This window comes from Mastigoproctus giganteus, chromosome 4 (assembly GCF_048544385.1).
Source record: "Mastigoproctus giganteus isolate SK-2022 chromosome 4, ASM4854438v1, whole genome shotgun sequence".
Classification (NCBI taxonomy): domain Eukaryota; kingdom Metazoa; phylum Arthropoda; class Arachnida; order Uropygi; family Thelyphonidae; genus Mastigoproctus; species Mastigoproctus giganteus.
In genome coordinates this window covers 91,664,966-91,683,635 of record NC_143578.1, presented here as the reverse complement: position 1 = coordinate 91,683,635, position 18,670 = coordinate 91,664,966, and the positions used below count along the sequence as shown (strand labels likewise).

The 18,670-nt window shown below is 37.9% G+C and overlaps 1 protein-coding gene across 1 annotated transcript in view; it reads right to left on the bottom strand.

Annotated features, from left to right (window-relative positions):
• Positions 1-767: 767 nt before the first annotated feature.
• LOC150086909 (uncharacterized) overlaps positions 768-18,670 on the bottom strand; it is a 45,252-nt gene continuing 27,349 nt past the window's right edge. Inside the window, exons 9-19 of the mRNA XM_090372318.1 lie at positions 16,588-16,799; positions 14,630-14,816; positions 14,145-14,246; positions 13,403-13,513; positions 9,440-9,571; positions 5,513-5,641; positions 4,545-4,762; positions 3,108-3,291; positions 2,804-2,905; positions 2,137-2,247; positions 768-1,077 (exon numbers count right to left, since the gene is read on the bottom strand). Coding sequence (XP_090228444.1) covers positions 989-1,077; positions 2,137-2,247; positions 2,804-2,905; positions 3,108-3,291; positions 4,545-4,762; positions 5,513-5,641; positions 9,440-9,571; positions 13,403-13,513; positions 14,145-14,246; positions 14,630-14,816; positions 16,588-16,799 — 1,577 coding nt within the window. The 3' untranslated portion in view covers positions 768-988. The remainder of the gene's footprint in view (positions 1,078-2,136; positions 2,248-2,803; positions 2,906-3,107; positions 3,292-4,544; positions 4,763-5,512; positions 5,642-9,439; positions 9,572-13,402; positions 13,514-14,144; positions 14,247-14,629; positions 14,817-16,587; positions 16,800-18,670) is intronic.

The window sequence follows — 18,670 nt, the reverse complement described above, 5'->3', positions numbered from 1 at the left end:
TCTAATGTCAACAAATGTCTGCTTTCGTCTTTTTAACCCATGCACGGTACTAAGTACTATAGGTTCTAATACCTCTCGTGTTTGGAGTTTTCATTAAACAAATATACGTTTTGAGTATGTGGCAGAAATGATATCTGTTTCTTGTCAAGATGATCGGTCTTATTAATTTCTGAATAGAAACCTTTTACTGGTACCATGTTCCAGTTGAGTTCACTAGAACTAGAAACTGCATTGTGTTTCACCTATACTCGCCGTGCGTCCTCGCGGTAGCATAGTGGTTGTAATTGTCATCCTCCCCACACCGGGTGGAAAAGGTCCGGGTTCGACTGCCTCAACGATGAGAAGAAATTTTATAGGCTTCTTTAATTCCGTGTCTGAATTAAGGCGAAGATAGCAAGGATTCCCCCCCCCCCCAAAAAAAAAACTCGGGTTTACCGTCCAACAAAACAGGCAAACCGACCAGAGGACAGAGGCAATTTGTAGACATAATGCACACAGGGTAGATGAGGTAATTCTGAAACGGTCCTAACATCACAGCTTTTTAATAGTCGTCCTATTTCTATTTGCATATAAATTCATTGAAAAAAAAAAAAAAAAAAAACAATCCGAAGGTTGAAAGATTCAATTTGACTGCAAGAAGCAGAAATATACTACAGAATAATAATTCAAATTCGTTTAGCAAACTTCTGCAGAAAACACGAAGGAAAAAAAGAAAAGAAAAATTGAATTTTTAGAACAATATTTCACTGGTCGAATACTAAATACGATTTATGTGTAGGCAACTGTTTTATTTATTTTCAACTTTTATACAAAACATATGAACAGTTCATTGTGCTATGAATCGGGAAATAACTGTTGACATTGCGTATAAACATGACCATGCAATCGGAAGAGATGTCGCTGATATATTTGGCGGTGATGGGGTGATGTTGTCCAAGAAAGTTGGATGAAAAGGCACGGAAACGTTGAAACGGTCGATGCTGCCTCACTATATTAACTTGTCGATCACGTGAACGACTCCATTAGAAGCTGTGACGTCAGAATATATAACATGAATACCATTCACAAGAATGCCACCTAGAAAAAAAACGAAAAGGATTAATTTTTAGGCATAAAATATCAAAGAAAAACAGCGTTACAATGGCCACATCACTCGCATTAAAGAATAAAATAAATACTCGCAATACCACAGAGCGAAACTGAAGATATTTTAAAATGAGTATAGCTAGTCTCTGAGACTGATTGTACATGATATTGGCAAACAGCTACAACTTCCCACTAATTCCTGAAACTGAGGCAGATGGAAGTTGCGATAAAATTTGTTTTGAAGATGACTTATTTATGCATTTATTCTTCCATACAATGTATTTTTCAATGGATTCACCTCGCTGGCATGTACTAACACTTTTTACGATCTAATTACTGCAACCAGGAAATGAAATATTTTATATCTGGATTCACATCAATGAATTGCTGTTCTCCGCGTAAAATCATAGGGAGATCATCACATAACAATCTTCGAAACTAAATAGTGATAGGCAGCTCATTATATCAAAAAGAATAACTTGCTTGATTGGTTTTTCTTAATTACAAGAAATGGCAGATAAATTCTTAACTGCAGACATGAACAGCAAGTAAAAGGGTAAGGACCAGAACAAATCACTATTTGCATTTCATACGAATTCTTCTATGCATAAAGTTTGGACTGTGAGAAATCGCTGAACCAATCTCATTCTACAGTTCTCTAGGACTACTACACGCTGATTGAGATGTGAACAAGAGAAAAACCCTGAGCAAGCGATATGCACATGGTGTTAACGATTAGTTTTAAGAGTCATCACCCTGCTCCATTGTACTCTTGGCTTCTAAAATCGTCTCGAAAGCTGACATTTTATTAAGTTCGCTTTTTTAGTCAATGTTTAAATTAACTTACATGTTTAACAATATATATTGTGTAGATGTATTCTGGAAAAATTCAAGAGGTTTCTGAGCTTTGGATAAGCAGTTTGGAAAACTTCTTCACAGTTTTGTCGGTAGCTCTAATAACTAAATGATTTCAAGGATACAATTATGGGTCCACTCTGTGGCTGCACGTTTATTATCTCACAAAAGGCATAGATTCAAATTCCAACTTACCATCAGCTATCGTAACAACGAGAGTCTTTCCTCCCAAACTTTCTATCTGCATTCCATTCCTGACTCCAGAAGAAAACAGAGTTCCTTTCACCAGATGGCTCAGAATTAAGTCTAAAAATTTAAACAATATGCATTGAACATTCAGTGACAGTTTTCATGATATCATTAAGGCAGGGATGCCGTGGATAATAAAATGACAATATGAAATCCTTTAAAGTATTAAATATTAAGAAGTGACTGAACTATTATGCTTTGTTCATTAAATAACCATGTTTTTATAAGGTAGCGTTTCTCAAACTATGGTCCAAGTAGTGCTGCTGCTTTAGGGAATCCGTTAACAATATCCGAAATTTGTTACCAATATTTAAAATCAGAAAATTTGGAGCACAGAAAGAATATTAGTAGGGGGTCCGCGAAAACATTTTTGAGCTTTTAGTTTGAAAATTTCAAGGAGGTTCTTATGAAATGAGTCCTTTAATGGATTAAGTTTGCAGAGAACTTTTAAGCAAGTTTGACGTTGAGATTATTCAAGCCATCCACTTCCACAACAACATATGGAAGCCTGTTCCAACAATCAACCACTTTAAGAACAGCTGTTCTAAGGAATCAATTAAGAAAGCCAACATTCTGAAAATAATCTAAGACATTTAACATAAATTTAACTTACCCCGTAAGGCGTCTGAATTGGTGCTGACAAGCTGTTGCTGGTCATTAGTAAGTCCTTTGAAGGCGTCTTCATTTGGAGCGAAAAATGTGTACGGGCCATCCGCTGAAATGGAAAGAAGGTTGCTTTTAGGAGATATCTCACAGTTTTAAAGGGTCGCGCGCGCGTGTGTGTGGGGGGGGGGGGGGTAATTGAATGTGCTTGAAGCATAAGGGCTTGTACCGTTTTTCCAATATGGAGTTTTTACAAATGAAATGAAATTTTAGAGGCCATAGCCCTATGAAGTATTACAAAGAGGAATACTCACTTTGAAACTGTTGATCTAATCCTGCCAAGGTTAAGACGTAGCTGATGTTCTGTAAAATTGGTGATATTGAGAGGACCGTTGAAATATCTCCAGATGGAGGGTACAGGACACGGTCCACCGGTATGATTTGTACGTTTCCTGTGTCGCGGGATAACTTAAATGGTGCTCCAGATGCTGTACGAACCTGAAAATGTTTTTCAAACATTTTTGATAAAATTTTACCGAAGCATGGAGTAAATAAATACATAGCATTTCTATCCACTCAACAATTATAACACAATTATAACACAGTTGTAAGTATTGAAATGCATGATGTTGCAATAAGTGTTTCTTATCAGTCTGTAAATCGAGGTTTCCTGATTAACCGTGTTTTTCCTAAACACCAATATCCCAGATATTCTCAACCGGATTGAGATCTTAAAAATTAGGCGGTCAGGTTAGACGTTGGAAATCTTGGGAATGTTCCTCAAATCATTTAGATATAATTTTTTCACGGTGAATAGCTGCAGTATTGTCATGAAAGAATCCAGCGTAATCCGGGTAAAAATGATGCACTACGGGATGAAGTTGGTTGGACACCATACGAAGATATTCATTCGACCTCGTATTCTGAAGCCAGATTCATTCTTCCTCGTATTCTGAAGCCAGATTCATTCGACCTCGTGTTCTGGATGCAGGCGATCTGGCTTCATGAGCTTCACACTATTGATGGAAAAGAGAGTAAATAAAGACCACGTGATATTTTTTTCCGCTGTTCCATTGTCCTTTTGACTTTTTTTACAAAAAAAGTTGCTTTCTTGCAGGCACACGACTACCAAATCCCAGATTCTTCAATTTCTGCCGTTTAGTTCTATAAGAAATGGATATTTCTTTGCCTAAATTGAATTTTTCAGTCATTTGCTGCAAGGACTTTCCATTCTGACGCACAATTCGCTTTAAATTCCTACTGTCTCGTTCTTGGAGTATAGACTTTCTGCCGCATTTTTTTCCTTTAGCTGCATTTGACTTTCGTGTTCCACTGATTGTATACTTTTCGAGATGGTTGCTTTCGACACTCCAGTGATTTCTTTTGTTTTCTCAATTGCGGGTTAATACCACATAACACATTTCTGAAAATCGATAAGATCACTTGTCTTCTCTATGACCGAATAGACAAATATATCTTAGGAAAGCATACAGTATACATCTGATACCAAAGAATATGTGATCATACTATACATTGGCATACCGTTTATTGCATTGAGAGTGACAATTAAATCCTAAATTATCACTCTATTGTCAAAATCCTATTGGGCTAACTAAAGTCACCAGTATATGAGAGAGAGAGAGAGAGAGAGAGAGAGAGAGAGAGAGAGAGAGAGAGAGAGATGTATAGTTTTTACGTTGAAGCGAACAACAGTATTAGAATGGATACTGAGACATTAAAGAGCAACTTACCCTTCCATTGAGGTACACGTTGAATCTTATGTCCTTCCCTTCTTTGAGGGTGGCTATGGTGTCCTCATTTGATATCTGACTGGTGCGCACATACAACGGAATGATGTGGTACTTCAAGATCGGCTTTACCTGGTCAGGGTCGTTATCGATTGCCGTAATTAGGTGAGGAGGAAGAGCATTGATAGCGTCGTCGTTTGGAGCAAATATTGTGTATTCACCTAATGTCAAATAAGAAAGCAAATGTCGGGATTAATTGAAGCAGTGTTACCAAGTATTAGTGAGCATTATTAATTACTGCTTAAGTATGGTGGTGGATGAACCACCACCACCACACTTAAGCAGTAATTAATTCATTATTCAGTCTAAACTTAAGCGTATTTCCAATTAATCTATTATTAGACGAAAGTTTCATGAAAAATTTGTTGCGCTTTATTGTAAATCGCTAACGCCCAAAATAAAAATAAAATTTATATGTGAAGCCGTTTTGAAATGTGATACTCAAAGTTTCCCAAAATAATAATTACCTCAATATTGCTAATAAATAAATTTAATTAAATTATACTAAAAATAAGTTGAAAAACTGTAAAAATTTCTGCTTTTAAATTTCTGGCTTGAGGACACTTCGGTCTCTGAAGTGACAGAAAGTGGCTTTCTGTCTCTACGAGTCCATCTAAATTGCCGATATCGATTTAATATCAATAGCATCACCAAAAGGCGAAGCTGCAATTTTTCTGCAACCCTGCGCTCTGGCATGGCAGCTGTTTCCCGACTTACTGGTCTCTCATCAGACGACGGGTGTCTACTATTAGCCAATTATTCCAACTGTTGAATAATATAACGAATCAAAATGGACAGCCAAAGGCGAGTATGCAGAAAAACTTCCAATTAAACGCATAACAATTTCAAAAACAATTTTTAAAATTATTTTTCCCGAGTTGAAATATAACTCCAATACTCAAACATCTTACCTCCATCTTGAACTTTCTCAATAAGTCCTGTATTTGTAATCCACGTGACGAACTTATTAAGACCCATACCACGAGCCAGTCCCGCTACATCTGGTAGCTGAAGTCTTGGTGGCGCAGCTGCTGCAGAAACTGGGGAAGTAACAGAAAAAAAAAAAAAGAAAGAAATATGAATAAATTATGAAAATTAAGTATTATCTGAAAATATAATGTGTTCTTCTAACGGCATCTACTTTTACACCATATTTCTTTTGTCCCTCATTATCCTGGTCAGAATAACCGACCAATAGATCGTTCGCTTTAAAACTACAAATCTTTGTTAATCCTTGTTGATAAAAAGTAACGGTTATTTAGAAATTACTGGTGGCCTTCTATAACGGCCCTTTCACATAGTCACCTTCTTTCCAGGTCACTCCATCTGAGGAGACAACTACCTCCAATGGCACTACAAATTGTGGCCCATCCATTGTATTCATTTAACCTCAAGTGAAGTGGCGCAGCGTGGACCTGTTATTTTAGGGAGGGGAAAAAATACTTCATATTAGAGGTACCGGAGAATTGCTTAATCTACCTGTGTGTATTATATCTGTAAATTGCGTGTGTTTTCTTGTCGATTTGCCTGTTCGCTGGACGAAAATACGGAATGAAAAAAGCCCATAAACGTTCTTTGACGGGATTCGAACTCGGACCTTTTCCAGCCATGTGGCGAAGACGATGATTATAACTGTGCTGCCCACAAAGACACTGTAAGAAGAACAGGTACCGAAGGAATTAATCTTCGCCTTTGTTATACCACAGTCACCTTTCTATCACAAAGGAAATGACACTGAATAAGCCGACCGTAGTCAGCATCTGCCATAACGAAAAAGTCATCCACTTTCATCAGGGAATCTGTCAGATTCCCCTTTAAATTTACATAAGATCTCTCAAGATTACGCTGCACCTTTTCCAGAAAATCCACAACCTTGCCTCTAATTCTTTTTCTTGATAAATGATTTTAAGTTCATTGCTTCCCAAATAATAAGATAATTTGGGATTACCGTTGTCTAGCAGTAAACGCATTTCTAAATACATGTATTTTACTTAATCGCAAATTTTCAGATCAACCGAATAACTTATGTAGGCTTGATTGAAGTATTTTAAGTAGACTTCTATCGTTTACCGACCTCCCAACCTATTTGCCATCAGCAAATTTTCAAATCAAACCGATTGTGTTTCCGTCAATGTCATTAACAAAAACCAAAGGACTCAACTGATCCCCAACCAGGGAAAAGACTTGAGTGAGTCCAGTCGATGACGCTAGGAATTTTTATGGGCTTTTTTCACAACGTGGTTTAGTCGGTCTCAGGTGAGGGTAGCATGGTTTTTTCCTCCCAAAAATTTGGGTTTTTCGTCCAGCAAACAGAAAAATCAACCTCGGAACACACGCAATTTACAGACAGTATATATATGGACTTAGTCGCCGATGCTCCTAAAACTCTACTACAACAACACCCCCACCCAGTCATTTAACATTTAACCAAGCATAACAATTTTCCACAACTGCCGCAGTTCTAATATATACAAAAGGCGTTCTGGTGGAACAGTATTAAAAGTTTTACTGAAGTCTAAAAATAAATACTCTACGAAAATTATTCTTTTTAGTTCTTTCAACTTCACAATAGGTTATCTGATTAGTTAAACTTAACTATATTTAAAAATCCATGATTCTCAGATAATTCCATTCTACCTGGATGATCTATAATTATCCACTTCACCCGTGGAACATTTGCACATTCCCAAAGGAATTAGAAAGGCATTGGATTATATTTGCGAGTTACACAAACAACGCGGATTTCCTCACTTGGGCAGAATCAGTAAATCCCAGATGTCTGGAGACCATCTTAGACAGCATCGGTTGTAATCCGAAATCCACATCCTTAAGGCCCCCCTAACAAAAAGAGGACACAGACGTACCTCCCAAGAAGGCCACGGACTGTCTCGAACAGGAAGAAGATAGTGCAATATCGAGTGGCATTCAAATTCCCACGCTAAGATGCTCAACGCAGGATTCGTGCTAAAAAAAACAGAGCAGCCATTGCTAAGTCCAAAATGTTTACTAAAGAATAATTATTCTAATTCAAGTTATCAACACAATAATCTTAAAGTTTAAGGATTACTAAACCTCTGATTGCTTAACTTTAAATGGACTTTTTGCCACTCATCTATTCTTCTATTTGCGTCGCCTTTGAGTTGCAGCTGACACCACTAGCAGCAATAAATTCCATTAATGTCACGTGCAGGCGAGTACCTCATTCATCATTTCTGAACAAAAAATAAGGTAACCGCAAAGGTTAATCGACCGTTTCTTATATCACAGAAAATGAATCCATCAGCAAATATAAAGATCAAATCTATATTTATTTTAGATAATAATGAATGTGGACACTTCTAATTCGGGTTGTTATTTGTAATTGCGAGAAACTATAAAAAAAATAATATTGTATACTTTGTTATTGTTTATATGCGAGTTTGTACAATGAATTCATTTATTAAGGGACATAGTATATCGAAGTCAGCATTCCTGGGTTTGGAATTGAAATTCAATTTCAATTCCAAACTCAGGAATTTGGAATTGAACTCGTTTATTTGCAATTTCTGGGCAAGAAAAGGGCAAATTTAAAGGCATAAGTTAGCTTTCCGGTGCAGTTTCCATCATTTTATGACTTCAAGAGTGAATAACGCACGAAGGTTCTCAAACCGTGACTCTGTTCACGAACGTATGACAGATGCAATTTCCCGGAAGGATTTCTGCACTGAGAAGAAAGTTGGGAAAATTAGAGAGAAAATATTTTATTTCCTTAATTTTCTTTTCACATATGGGAGTGGGAAATTGTGACGAGATGAAATATGCGAGTAAATAGGGTAATTTAGACGTCTAAGATTGTCTTTAAAATATGCCCACGAGGGTCATTACGCTGCATATTGAAATCGCTCGCAACTTCGGTTATGCGTTAAAGAAAGAAATAATGTATGAAGTCAAAACGCGCGCATGCGTTATGCTGTAGACTTTCAAAATTGTTAGAAGACGACAAATATCAGTGAAAATCATAGAAAATACAGTAATACGAAGGCAAATTTATCACACAACGGTGTTACCTTCGCTGAATTTGCTGCCTCAAGCAGAGAATTTACAAATTGAACTTGACAAGTAGCAGTCGTCTTGCTTATTCATGCGTGCTGGCTGTGCCTCGTGCTTCTAATGGACGCATCACCCAGAAAGTCATCAAACAGCAGAGTCGCATCACAAAGTACATATAAAAAACGCTATTTTTTTGAAACGCAAAGACTCTTTAATTGATTTACGCTTGCATTTTCCTAAATCTCGGTGTTGAATCATTAGCTGATGGGCCCAAAATTTCCAGCTCTAAAGCAGTAAAAAAAAAACAGGTTATACTCCAGTTATGGGTACACCTCAGGAGGAAGTGGCTTCTTTCGCCTGAATCAGTCCCGAATTACTGGCGTAAACTAACCTAACCTTTTTCCACTAGCCAAAAATGAAGGTCTATTAAAAAAAAACCACACTTATTTTGCTTAAATCCTGAATTTGGCCAAGTCCGCACTCAGTGATAAGGTGTACCCATAATCTGGAATTCAGCCGAAAAACAAACATAAGATTGCTGTTCTATCCTTGGGATATTATCCTCAATCGTACCACAGTAATATTATTTTATTTATTTATTTTTTTAAAAATTATTTGTCGTTAAAATTTTCCCCTTCTTGCAGGCAGTACGTGTCAAAAGGCTCCATCCTTATCATAAGAAAATTTCCAAGAGAAACATTTCAACCAGAATACCGAGACAAATTTCTTAGTATTTTGTAGCACGACGAAGATCCTCGCGCTGTTTTGTCTTATGAAACGCACTGATGCATTACCATTTGTACACCTACCTGCTTCTGCCCGTCTTTGGGTTAAGAATCCTCCGTCAGATGGCAGCAGGACGCGATCGATGACATGAATGACACCATTCCCCGTGTTGACGTCTGACTGTAGAATACGCGCATCGTTTACTGTTACGCCATCTGTCGGTAAGAAAGTAAAATAGTCAGTGGAGCAACAAATGAATTAATCGATGAGCAATAAAAGTTTGCAGGACAGTATTGTGTTATACAAAAAAGCAATAATAACTTTCTGTTTATACTTCGTCTACAAAGGATCAGAGGAGTGTGCATGAGAGAGAGAGAGATTCTGTTTCTCTCTATCTTGAAAACTCCTTTGTCCTATGTGACACTCCCAAAAATATAACCAGAAAATGTATTTTAATTTCAGGCTTTTCATGAGTGACCAAAGTTAAAATAAGAAACTTCCTGCCAATAAACAGGATGCTTCATATCTTAACTTAAGTCCTACAAAATAACTCAAAATTATGAAAAAAACGTTAAGAAGTAAATATTCTACCATAGCAAGATTTTTCTTTTATTTTGAAGTGTAGGGAGATTGGGAATGGATTTGGGATACCACGGTCGAAGCGCAAAATCAATAGGTGAGTCTCCCCACAGACATCTTACCAAAATGAGCCATCTGAATCATTTCCTGGTACAGTATTACCCTTTGACGACGGGGGGGGGGGAGGAAGTTTCCCAGCTAGCGTCTCGTACGCCTGTGTAATTCGCCCATGGAGTAGTTGGTGAACTCCACGAACAGGAAGTGGGCGTCTGAATCACTTTTTCCATCATGTAGGGGACCGGGCCACTGCCACAAGATCTAAAAAGGATGAATTAGAGGGAAGAAGTGAGGGGCTTTTTGTTTATAAGCTTATTTCATAAAAATAAACGAGTAAATCGTCCTTTACGTACAAAAGGTTCGCCTCAAATTCAATGGTAATAATCCAGAGTGCAAGGGACGAACATCACTCGGTCAGAATTCTTTGTGGTGTTGCTACAGAGTCGCTCATACCTGACACATAGTTGGAAGGGGCGAGATCACAGTGAAAGCCTCGTGTCAGTTGCTGATCTAAGTTTCCCAAGGTCAGAAACTAGCTGACCTTGGGCAAAAGTCTTAATTCTTCTTAGCCAGTTAACGCCTTATATCAAAAGATGAATGAAGAAATACTCTATCAATCCACAGGACTGACATACAGTCTGTGACAAGTTATAAGAACCTATAATACTTTAGTACCATGTGTGGGTTAGAAGTAGAGAAGGTAAAAGATACTTGTTGAGGTTGGACTTCAATTTGTGAAGACTCAATCTTAAGGAAACACATAAGAAAGGAGATTGTTCAGAAAAAGAGACGCAGAAGAGATAAATCAGGTGGAATCACAGATGCTAATTCAGAGGAACACTGATAGTATTCGTGAAAAGGCGTGAAAGCAGAAGGGTGGATTCAATAAACGAATGACTACACAATTTTGCACAATTATGGAGTTCTAAGGTGGTCAAATGATTATCAATGTAGTATTATCTTTATAAAAAATATTATACTTTCACAACTCCCCTGAACTTCAATGCACTTGTTCCATTTTGTTGGCAATGAGGAAATACCAGACAAATAAAATTCTTTATCCTGTCCATCAAAGAACGCAGAAACAGCAGATTTCAGTTCATTATCATCAGCAAAGCGACGTGCACGTACTTTTTCTTGAGTTGTCTAAACAGGAAATAGTCAAAGGGAGATAGATCCAGACTGTAAAGTGGATGGGTAAGTTCTGAAAAGTCACAGTCTCTCAAAGCAGCAGCAACACCATGTGACCCGTGCACTGGTGCGTTGTCCTGAAGAAGCAGCGCACCTCTGGAAAGTTTTCCACGGTGTTTTTCCTTTATGACATCCCTAAGGTTGTACAGTACGGATGCATATGAGTCCCCGGTGACTGTCTGCTTGTGTTCCAAGTAGCGAATGTACAAAATTCCCTCAGAATCCCAAAAAATGGTGGCCATAATTTTTCCAGCTGAACTTTGTGTCCAAAATATTTTCGGTGGGGGAGAACCGTTGTGCTTCTATTGCATTGATTCTTGCTTGCTCTCAGGATCCCAGTGATGAACCCATGTTTCATCACCCGTAACAATCCTGGAGATGAAATTTTCAGCATCTCTTCCATAAAGCTCTAAATTCTCCTTGCAACACCTTACTCTGAATTGCTTCTGCACAGGGGTCAGAAATCTGGTCCCCAAATGTTCATGGAGGATGTGATGATAACTATTTCCTCAGATATGTCACATTTCCTAGAGACTTGGGACATCTTTAAACGCCTGTCATTCAGCACAAGGATTTCCACAGCTTGGCCCATTTCTGGAGTGGTCGCTGGCACAGACCTTCCTGGACATGGATCATCTTCGATGGACTCTCTATCCCTTGAATTGTTTTTACCAGAATTTCGCCTGGTACTGTGAAGGTGTACTGTTGCCATAAACAGTCACCATCCTTTCATGAATGGCCTTTGGCCATTTCCTTCTTTGGGGAGAAACTTGATGACTGAACGAATGCTCCGATTTCAGCAAATCGCTAATTTGATATTTCTTCTTTCTGTTACAGCAGCACAACCTAAACACAGTGGGATCAAAATTAATATGATTCAAGTTGAGATATCTAGGAAAGTGATAAATCATGAATCATTGAAATATAACTACTGGAAATACCTTAGATAGATAATTTATTAAACGCCCCTCGTTTAATTAAATAAAATTATAATTTAAAAAGTAATATAATAAAAATAAATAAAAACTGAAATAATAAAAACGAATAACAATTAAAATATAATAGAATTGAAATTAAATATAATTAAAGAAGTTCATATTAAAGAAATAGAAAAAATGATGAAGGAAAAAAGAAGAATGAAAGATTTCAGTAATATTCCATTTACGATAAATATACACTACTGCCAAAAGTATTGGGACATCCTTGAGATCTTTGGGGAAACGAACCATCCCGCCATCCACGTTTCAAGAAGAGCTACACAAGATAACACTGTGGACCAACAAAATGCAGTTTCACGAGTTCGTTGAGTTTAGTGCTTACAAGCGGGAATGAGCATAGGATTCCATATTAGTAATCGATCTATTTGTGCAACTGCAGCAAAACTGCAACGAACTTTCCTCATTGGGGATATAAATAGTCAGTGTGGAAAGCCAATTGCTAGCAGATGATTTGCCTGCCAGAGAACTGCGGGACTTTGACGAAATTAGCAACGCTCAACTCAGAGCGATTCAAATACTTCCTCATTGCCCATAACAGCCGAACTATGTAGGATTTTCACTTTATGTCCTTTCCTTTAAAATTCCAAGAACATTCGAATGACTCATACACGGTTCTTGAGAATACTGCCTTGTCGTTCCAATTCGTACATCGCTGACAGCCTGAGCAATTCCTGTACTCTTTGACCCCCATTTCCTCCCACATCGGTTATTGATGTCTTTAACAGTTTCACAACCTTCAAATTTATCGCGTACATGCGAGTTATCGTCAGACGGGTTGGCACTTTTTGCCGGTTATAACTTTCCCATAGATACTGGACTCCCGTTTTCGTACTTTCTAAATAATTTCAAATTATTTTATATATAAAGTCTATGTACGAGGGCAGTTCAAAAAATACAGATATATGCGATTAATTGTTTTAATAAAGTACAAAAGGAAAACAAGACAATCAGGTTACGTCGTGGAGATTACGTCGAAAATTAATGGAACCACTATGTGGTTCCATTAATTTTCGACGTAATCTCCACGACTGCTGGTACATCGATCCGGTCCTACCAATGCCGTCCACGGAGAATGTATTCGATTGCACCTAAAACCAATGAAGTGGTCCTTCTCGGACCACTCAATGAAGCGTTTCTAGAAGGTGTTATTCAGATGGGGATTAATAGGACAATTAAAGGAATTGGATCATGGAAATTTGATCGACGTTTACATCTACTTACCACTGACAACACGGAACCTCAGTTTTCCTCCACGGGCAGTCGGATAAACCAAGCCACTTCTAAACTCCTTTGCATAATGGGCACCCTGCACTATGTGGTTCAGTAGCACCTCTATTGTAATAATAACAAAAAAAGCATCAAGTGTCAAATATTCGTGATTAAATCTATTGTTTAAATAATAATAATACGATAAAATAATTACCATTAGAGATAAGGTCATTCCCAGAGAGTGGTACTACCACACATAAATATCCAGAATAAATACAGTCAGTGGAATTATACGAAATATTTTATGGAAGAGCATTACCATAAAGATCTTTCTCTATGTTTGTGAATCGTAACAATAATCACTCTTCTTCCTCCCAAAAACTGGGGAAATGGGGGGCGAAGGTTGTAGTTGAGGCATTTAATCGGTGTAATCAATATTGAGAGCCAAACGACAATTACAATGAGCTGCTTAGGAACCTCAGCCTCTCCATCTCAACAATATCCTCATGACAACTGAGAATATTCTTCAGGTGGAGTGGCTGACACACAATCGCAACTCATTAATGGAATCATTCAAGATTAATGCCCTTTATCAATATCCAATAAATGGTAAAAAATGCGGTAACTTTTTAATACTTTAAAGAATAAAGGAACGGCGCAACAGACACTTGTACCTGCTTTTCCTGACCACGCAGATGTAAATCTGCAGCGGTTATAAAAGAATGAAAGAAAGTGAAAAATATTCAAAACTTACCTCTAAGCGCAGTCCTGTTTTCAGTAAGCTCTTTCAGAACATTATCAGGCAATTGAGCAAAGGCTTCGTCAGTTGGTGCGAAAACTGTGTGCACACCAGCACCTACAATTGGTGAAAATAAAAAGAATTTTTGGTTTTCTTTGTTGGCAAAAAAAAAAAGTAATAAAAAAATACATAGCCACAAAGGGGCACACCTCGCGAAACATCGGTCATTTGGTCACCCTTTTCTTCGATCATTGGCCACAAGATAACAGATAAAAGTATCTTATTGGAAGAGAAGATGTGGCACTGTCCATTAGTGGGAAATGTCAGAACTTGGTTTGTTAGAGTAACAAACCAATTTACAGTCATTCTATTGTGGAACCAATAAGGGTGAATTACTATTTTAATTTCAATTGCTGGGTAATTAAGATCACGTATAAATGCATCTAATGGAATTTTTTCCAAGAGGGGATACACAAAAATTGTTATCTCGAGATTCTTACCTTGAAGGGTCTTTTCCAGTTCCGTTAATATGATGTATTTCAGAAATTCGCTCAAGTTTTCTCGAGATCTGATTCCTTCGAAGACGTCTGTGTTTGGAAGAGGATAGAGGAGGCGAGTGATAACGTACACAATACCATTTGTAGTTCGGCTAACAGCCATCGCCTTCGCACCACCAACAATAATAAGCTACAAAGAAAAAAACATAAATAAAGAAATTAAGTAAGGAGACCAAAACTGAAAATTTTATTTAATCACTTTGATGGTTCTTTTATGTGTCATCAATTTTCTTTTGCTAGGAGAACTGGGGACAAGTTGTTACTTTAAAGATTATTCGCTGAAAGCATTACCTCGTGAGCAGGACCTAGCTAAGGTAGCTCCCTAGGACAGCTCATACTGCGCCCCCCTACAACTTAAAATGTTTAATTTATATTTAGATAAAAATAAGTTTATTATTCATGTGTAAGGAATTACAAAAATAGTCTTAAAAGAGTTGAACTTGGTTGCAAGTTATGTAGAAGGAAAAATATAACGTAAAACCTCCAACTTGTCCTCCGATATATATACAGTATATATTTTTTGTGGCCCTAGCAGAAAAGGGATTAGGACCAGTCCTTTTCGCCCATGTCATGGTATGGTCCTGCTCGTGAGACCCATGCACACTTGGGCATATTTCACCAAGCTGTACTTGTTCTGACGTTGTGCAACAATTCACAAAGTTCAGGGAAATGCCAAAAGGAACACCGTACAAGGTACCAGAAAGATGTCTTCGTGAATGTGGCCCTCTGCCATTGCAGAGATAAGGTAGAGGCCGTATTCACGAAGACGTCTTTCTAATTCATCACACAGATGCACAGTTGGATTGAGATCTGAGGATGTTGATGACCAAGACGGGTACGCAATGGCTCTGCCATGTTCACTAAAGTACTCACAGTTTGGTGTGGTGACTACTCGCATTTTCGTCCTGGAAGTATCTATCTCTCTTTCTCCCCCGTCAGGTTAGATATATAATATTATCAGATGTATTTTCTCTGCGATAACGCTCCAGTTAACTGTCTTTTCCTCATTGCTGGCCAGATGGATCAAGGTATTTCATGAAAACATGCTGTGCACCATTATCCCTGCATGGAAGACTGTTCATATGATTTCCTCCATACGTGAACTCTTCCATCACTTTGGTAATGCAAGATTCACCAGGCCATATGACCTTCTTCCATTCTTCCTAAATCTAATCTCTTCGTTCTTCAGACCATTTCAATCTTTTATTCCGTTTCATTTACGAAATCTTTGAATTTCCAAATAACAGTTATCTTTGAACCCAAGATGAGCAATTGACTTTTGCGCAGTTACATCTGCTTGATGCACAGTCATACCTCGTTCGAAGCAGGTGAAACCTTTTCCTTTCCCCATTGCCAGTGAACAGCGCAAGATAGTGTCATCCCTCATTTAAGTACATCTTCATCTAAGTCTCTGCTTACGTCACAAATCACATGAATTCATTAATTTATCGTGATTTGCATAAATATACTCCAACTCCAAGGTACTCCTGCCATCTAAATAACACCAACAAAGTAGCTGATAAACTATGCGGATTTATGAGATGTTCCATTAGGTGAAAATTCTTACGAACACTCAAAGAGTAAAAATGGATCAGTGCCCTTCTCTACAAGTTATGATATTTCAGAATATTCTACAAGTAGTATTTTAGGTAAGGAGGCCCTTATTTGGTCACAAAATACACAAAAGTCTTCCCTCTACAAGAAGTCCAACGGCAGTTCATTGGAAAGAGATTTTAACTTTCTTTTTGCCGTTGTACCAAAACATGTGATAATTTCACTTATTTATATTTTGACTTTCTAATAAAAACAAAATGTTATGCTTATTTATACCAATCATTTACACAAAGCAATCTTATAAAATTTTAAACTGTTAACTTATAAACAGCAATAACATTACTTACCTTTCCTCCATTGAGGACGTTGACGAGAAGAGGAAGCCCCTGTCTTGTTACCAAGACATTCTGTTGTGGTCCAGTAGGTAGAACCTCAGAGGAAATGACATGGAAAAGAAGAATTTGCCTTAAAAGTTCAGGATTATTTTTCAGTTCATTCAAGGTACCTTCCGGAAGTGCCTGGAAGGCGTCGTCAGCAGGAAGGAAGATGGTGAAGGGGCCTGCAAAAAAGAGAGCACTTGACATCATAATCCTTCTCATGAGTTTAAGTGGGTACAAAATGACAAGGTGCATAAGAAGAATCTTGATACCAGAAAGCAAGGCCATATTGCTCCGTGTATAATGTTTGTAAATTGTGTGTTCTGTGGTCGATTTTCTGTTTGCTGGACGAAAACTCCAAGTTTTCGGGAGAAAAACCATTCTACTCTTGCTTGAGATCGACTTATTCAGCCGCGTTATGAAAAAGGCTCATAAGAATTCCTCGCATCATCGAGGAATTCTTATGAGCCAGAAAAGACCCGAGTTCGACGGAACTCGAACTCAGGTCTTTTCCATGCGGTGTGAGGAGGACGGCGATCCTACCAACACGAGGGCAGGTGCTTACAGAATGGGCCGGATGTGTGTGTGTGTTTAGTGCCAAAGCAATTAAGGTTAAGATGCGATGGTATAATTGCAGGATATTGAGTCAGTAAAATGCATACATGTTATGTACCATTGTACAAAGCATGTATGCATTTAAACCCTCGTGGGAAGCATAGTTGGTAGAATCGCCGCCCTTCCCACACCGCGTAGATAAGATCTGAGTTCGAGTCCCGTCGATGACGTGAAGAATTTTTATGGGCCTTTTTCACAACGTGGCTGAGTTAGTCTGTCTCAGGCGAGGATAGCATGGATTTTTCTCCTGAAACTAGGGGTTTTCATCCAACAAACAGAAAATAGACCACAGAACACACGCAATTTACAGACAGAATATACGGAGCAATATGGCCTTAGTTGCCGATGTTCCTAAAACCGTATTACAACAACAACTGTGGACGATTAGCTTGTTTGCTGGATAAAAAATTTGAGTTTCTGGGAGAAAAATCATGCAATCGTCCTCTAGACCGACTTACTCAGATTTGTCAAAATAAAGCTCATAAAAATTGCTCCCGTCCACTGATGGGATTCAAATCTGGTAACTTCCTACCTGGTGTGAGGAGGACAGTGATTATACTATGCTATCAGCAAGGGTTACTGATAACGCCATGGATAGTTTCAGTGTTCTTATACAGCATGTGGCAAAGTCTGGATTAATTATTGTCACTGGCCGAAGTTGAGGAACTTTCAAATGAAGGATCTTTTATGGAAGAGTTACTGAGTTTTAAGCAAAGGGCTGAATGTTTTTTTTTAACTCTTCCGTAAACTCGATTGTTCAACCAGACAAACCGAACATGAATGCAAATTGGACACAAATACAACGCCTTAGCTATCTCTGTCCAAATTGTAAAACAACCCCAACAACTGTTTGCAATGGGACTAAACTATTGTCCTCCAGTCCTTTCCGGGGTTATGAAAAACAACGTTAATAATCAGCTATTACATCTCTCATCTGATGTAATCCCTAGTATTGTAGCTTCCATCAATGTTAATCAGTTGGGGAATGTTACTTAGTACAGTATTTTAAAAAAAAAGGATGCAAGATTACTCGCTTTATTGCAAGAGATAAAACAAGTAATCTTATACTCTTTGTCAATATACCGGAGAATAAATTGTCACCTAAAATAACAGTTTGAAACTGAAACGTGATCAGTGGAACAGTTGCGAGAGCGGCCATCATTTAAATATTGGAATTTTAAAGGGCAATTTATTTAAAACATCAGACTTCCTTTGCAACTGCATAAATACACAACGAATGCATCCATCTCTCTCTCTCTCTCTCTTTTGCAAAGGACAGATGAATTTCGCCTTGCACTGTTTGGTATGGACCATTAAAAGTAGGAGGAAACTGGAAAAAAAAAAAAAACAGACTGGAAGCATTTTATGAATCTTTGAGATAGAATTAGTGTGCACCGAAAGTGTGACATTTAAAAGTATTCCTACAAGTCGTTTATTT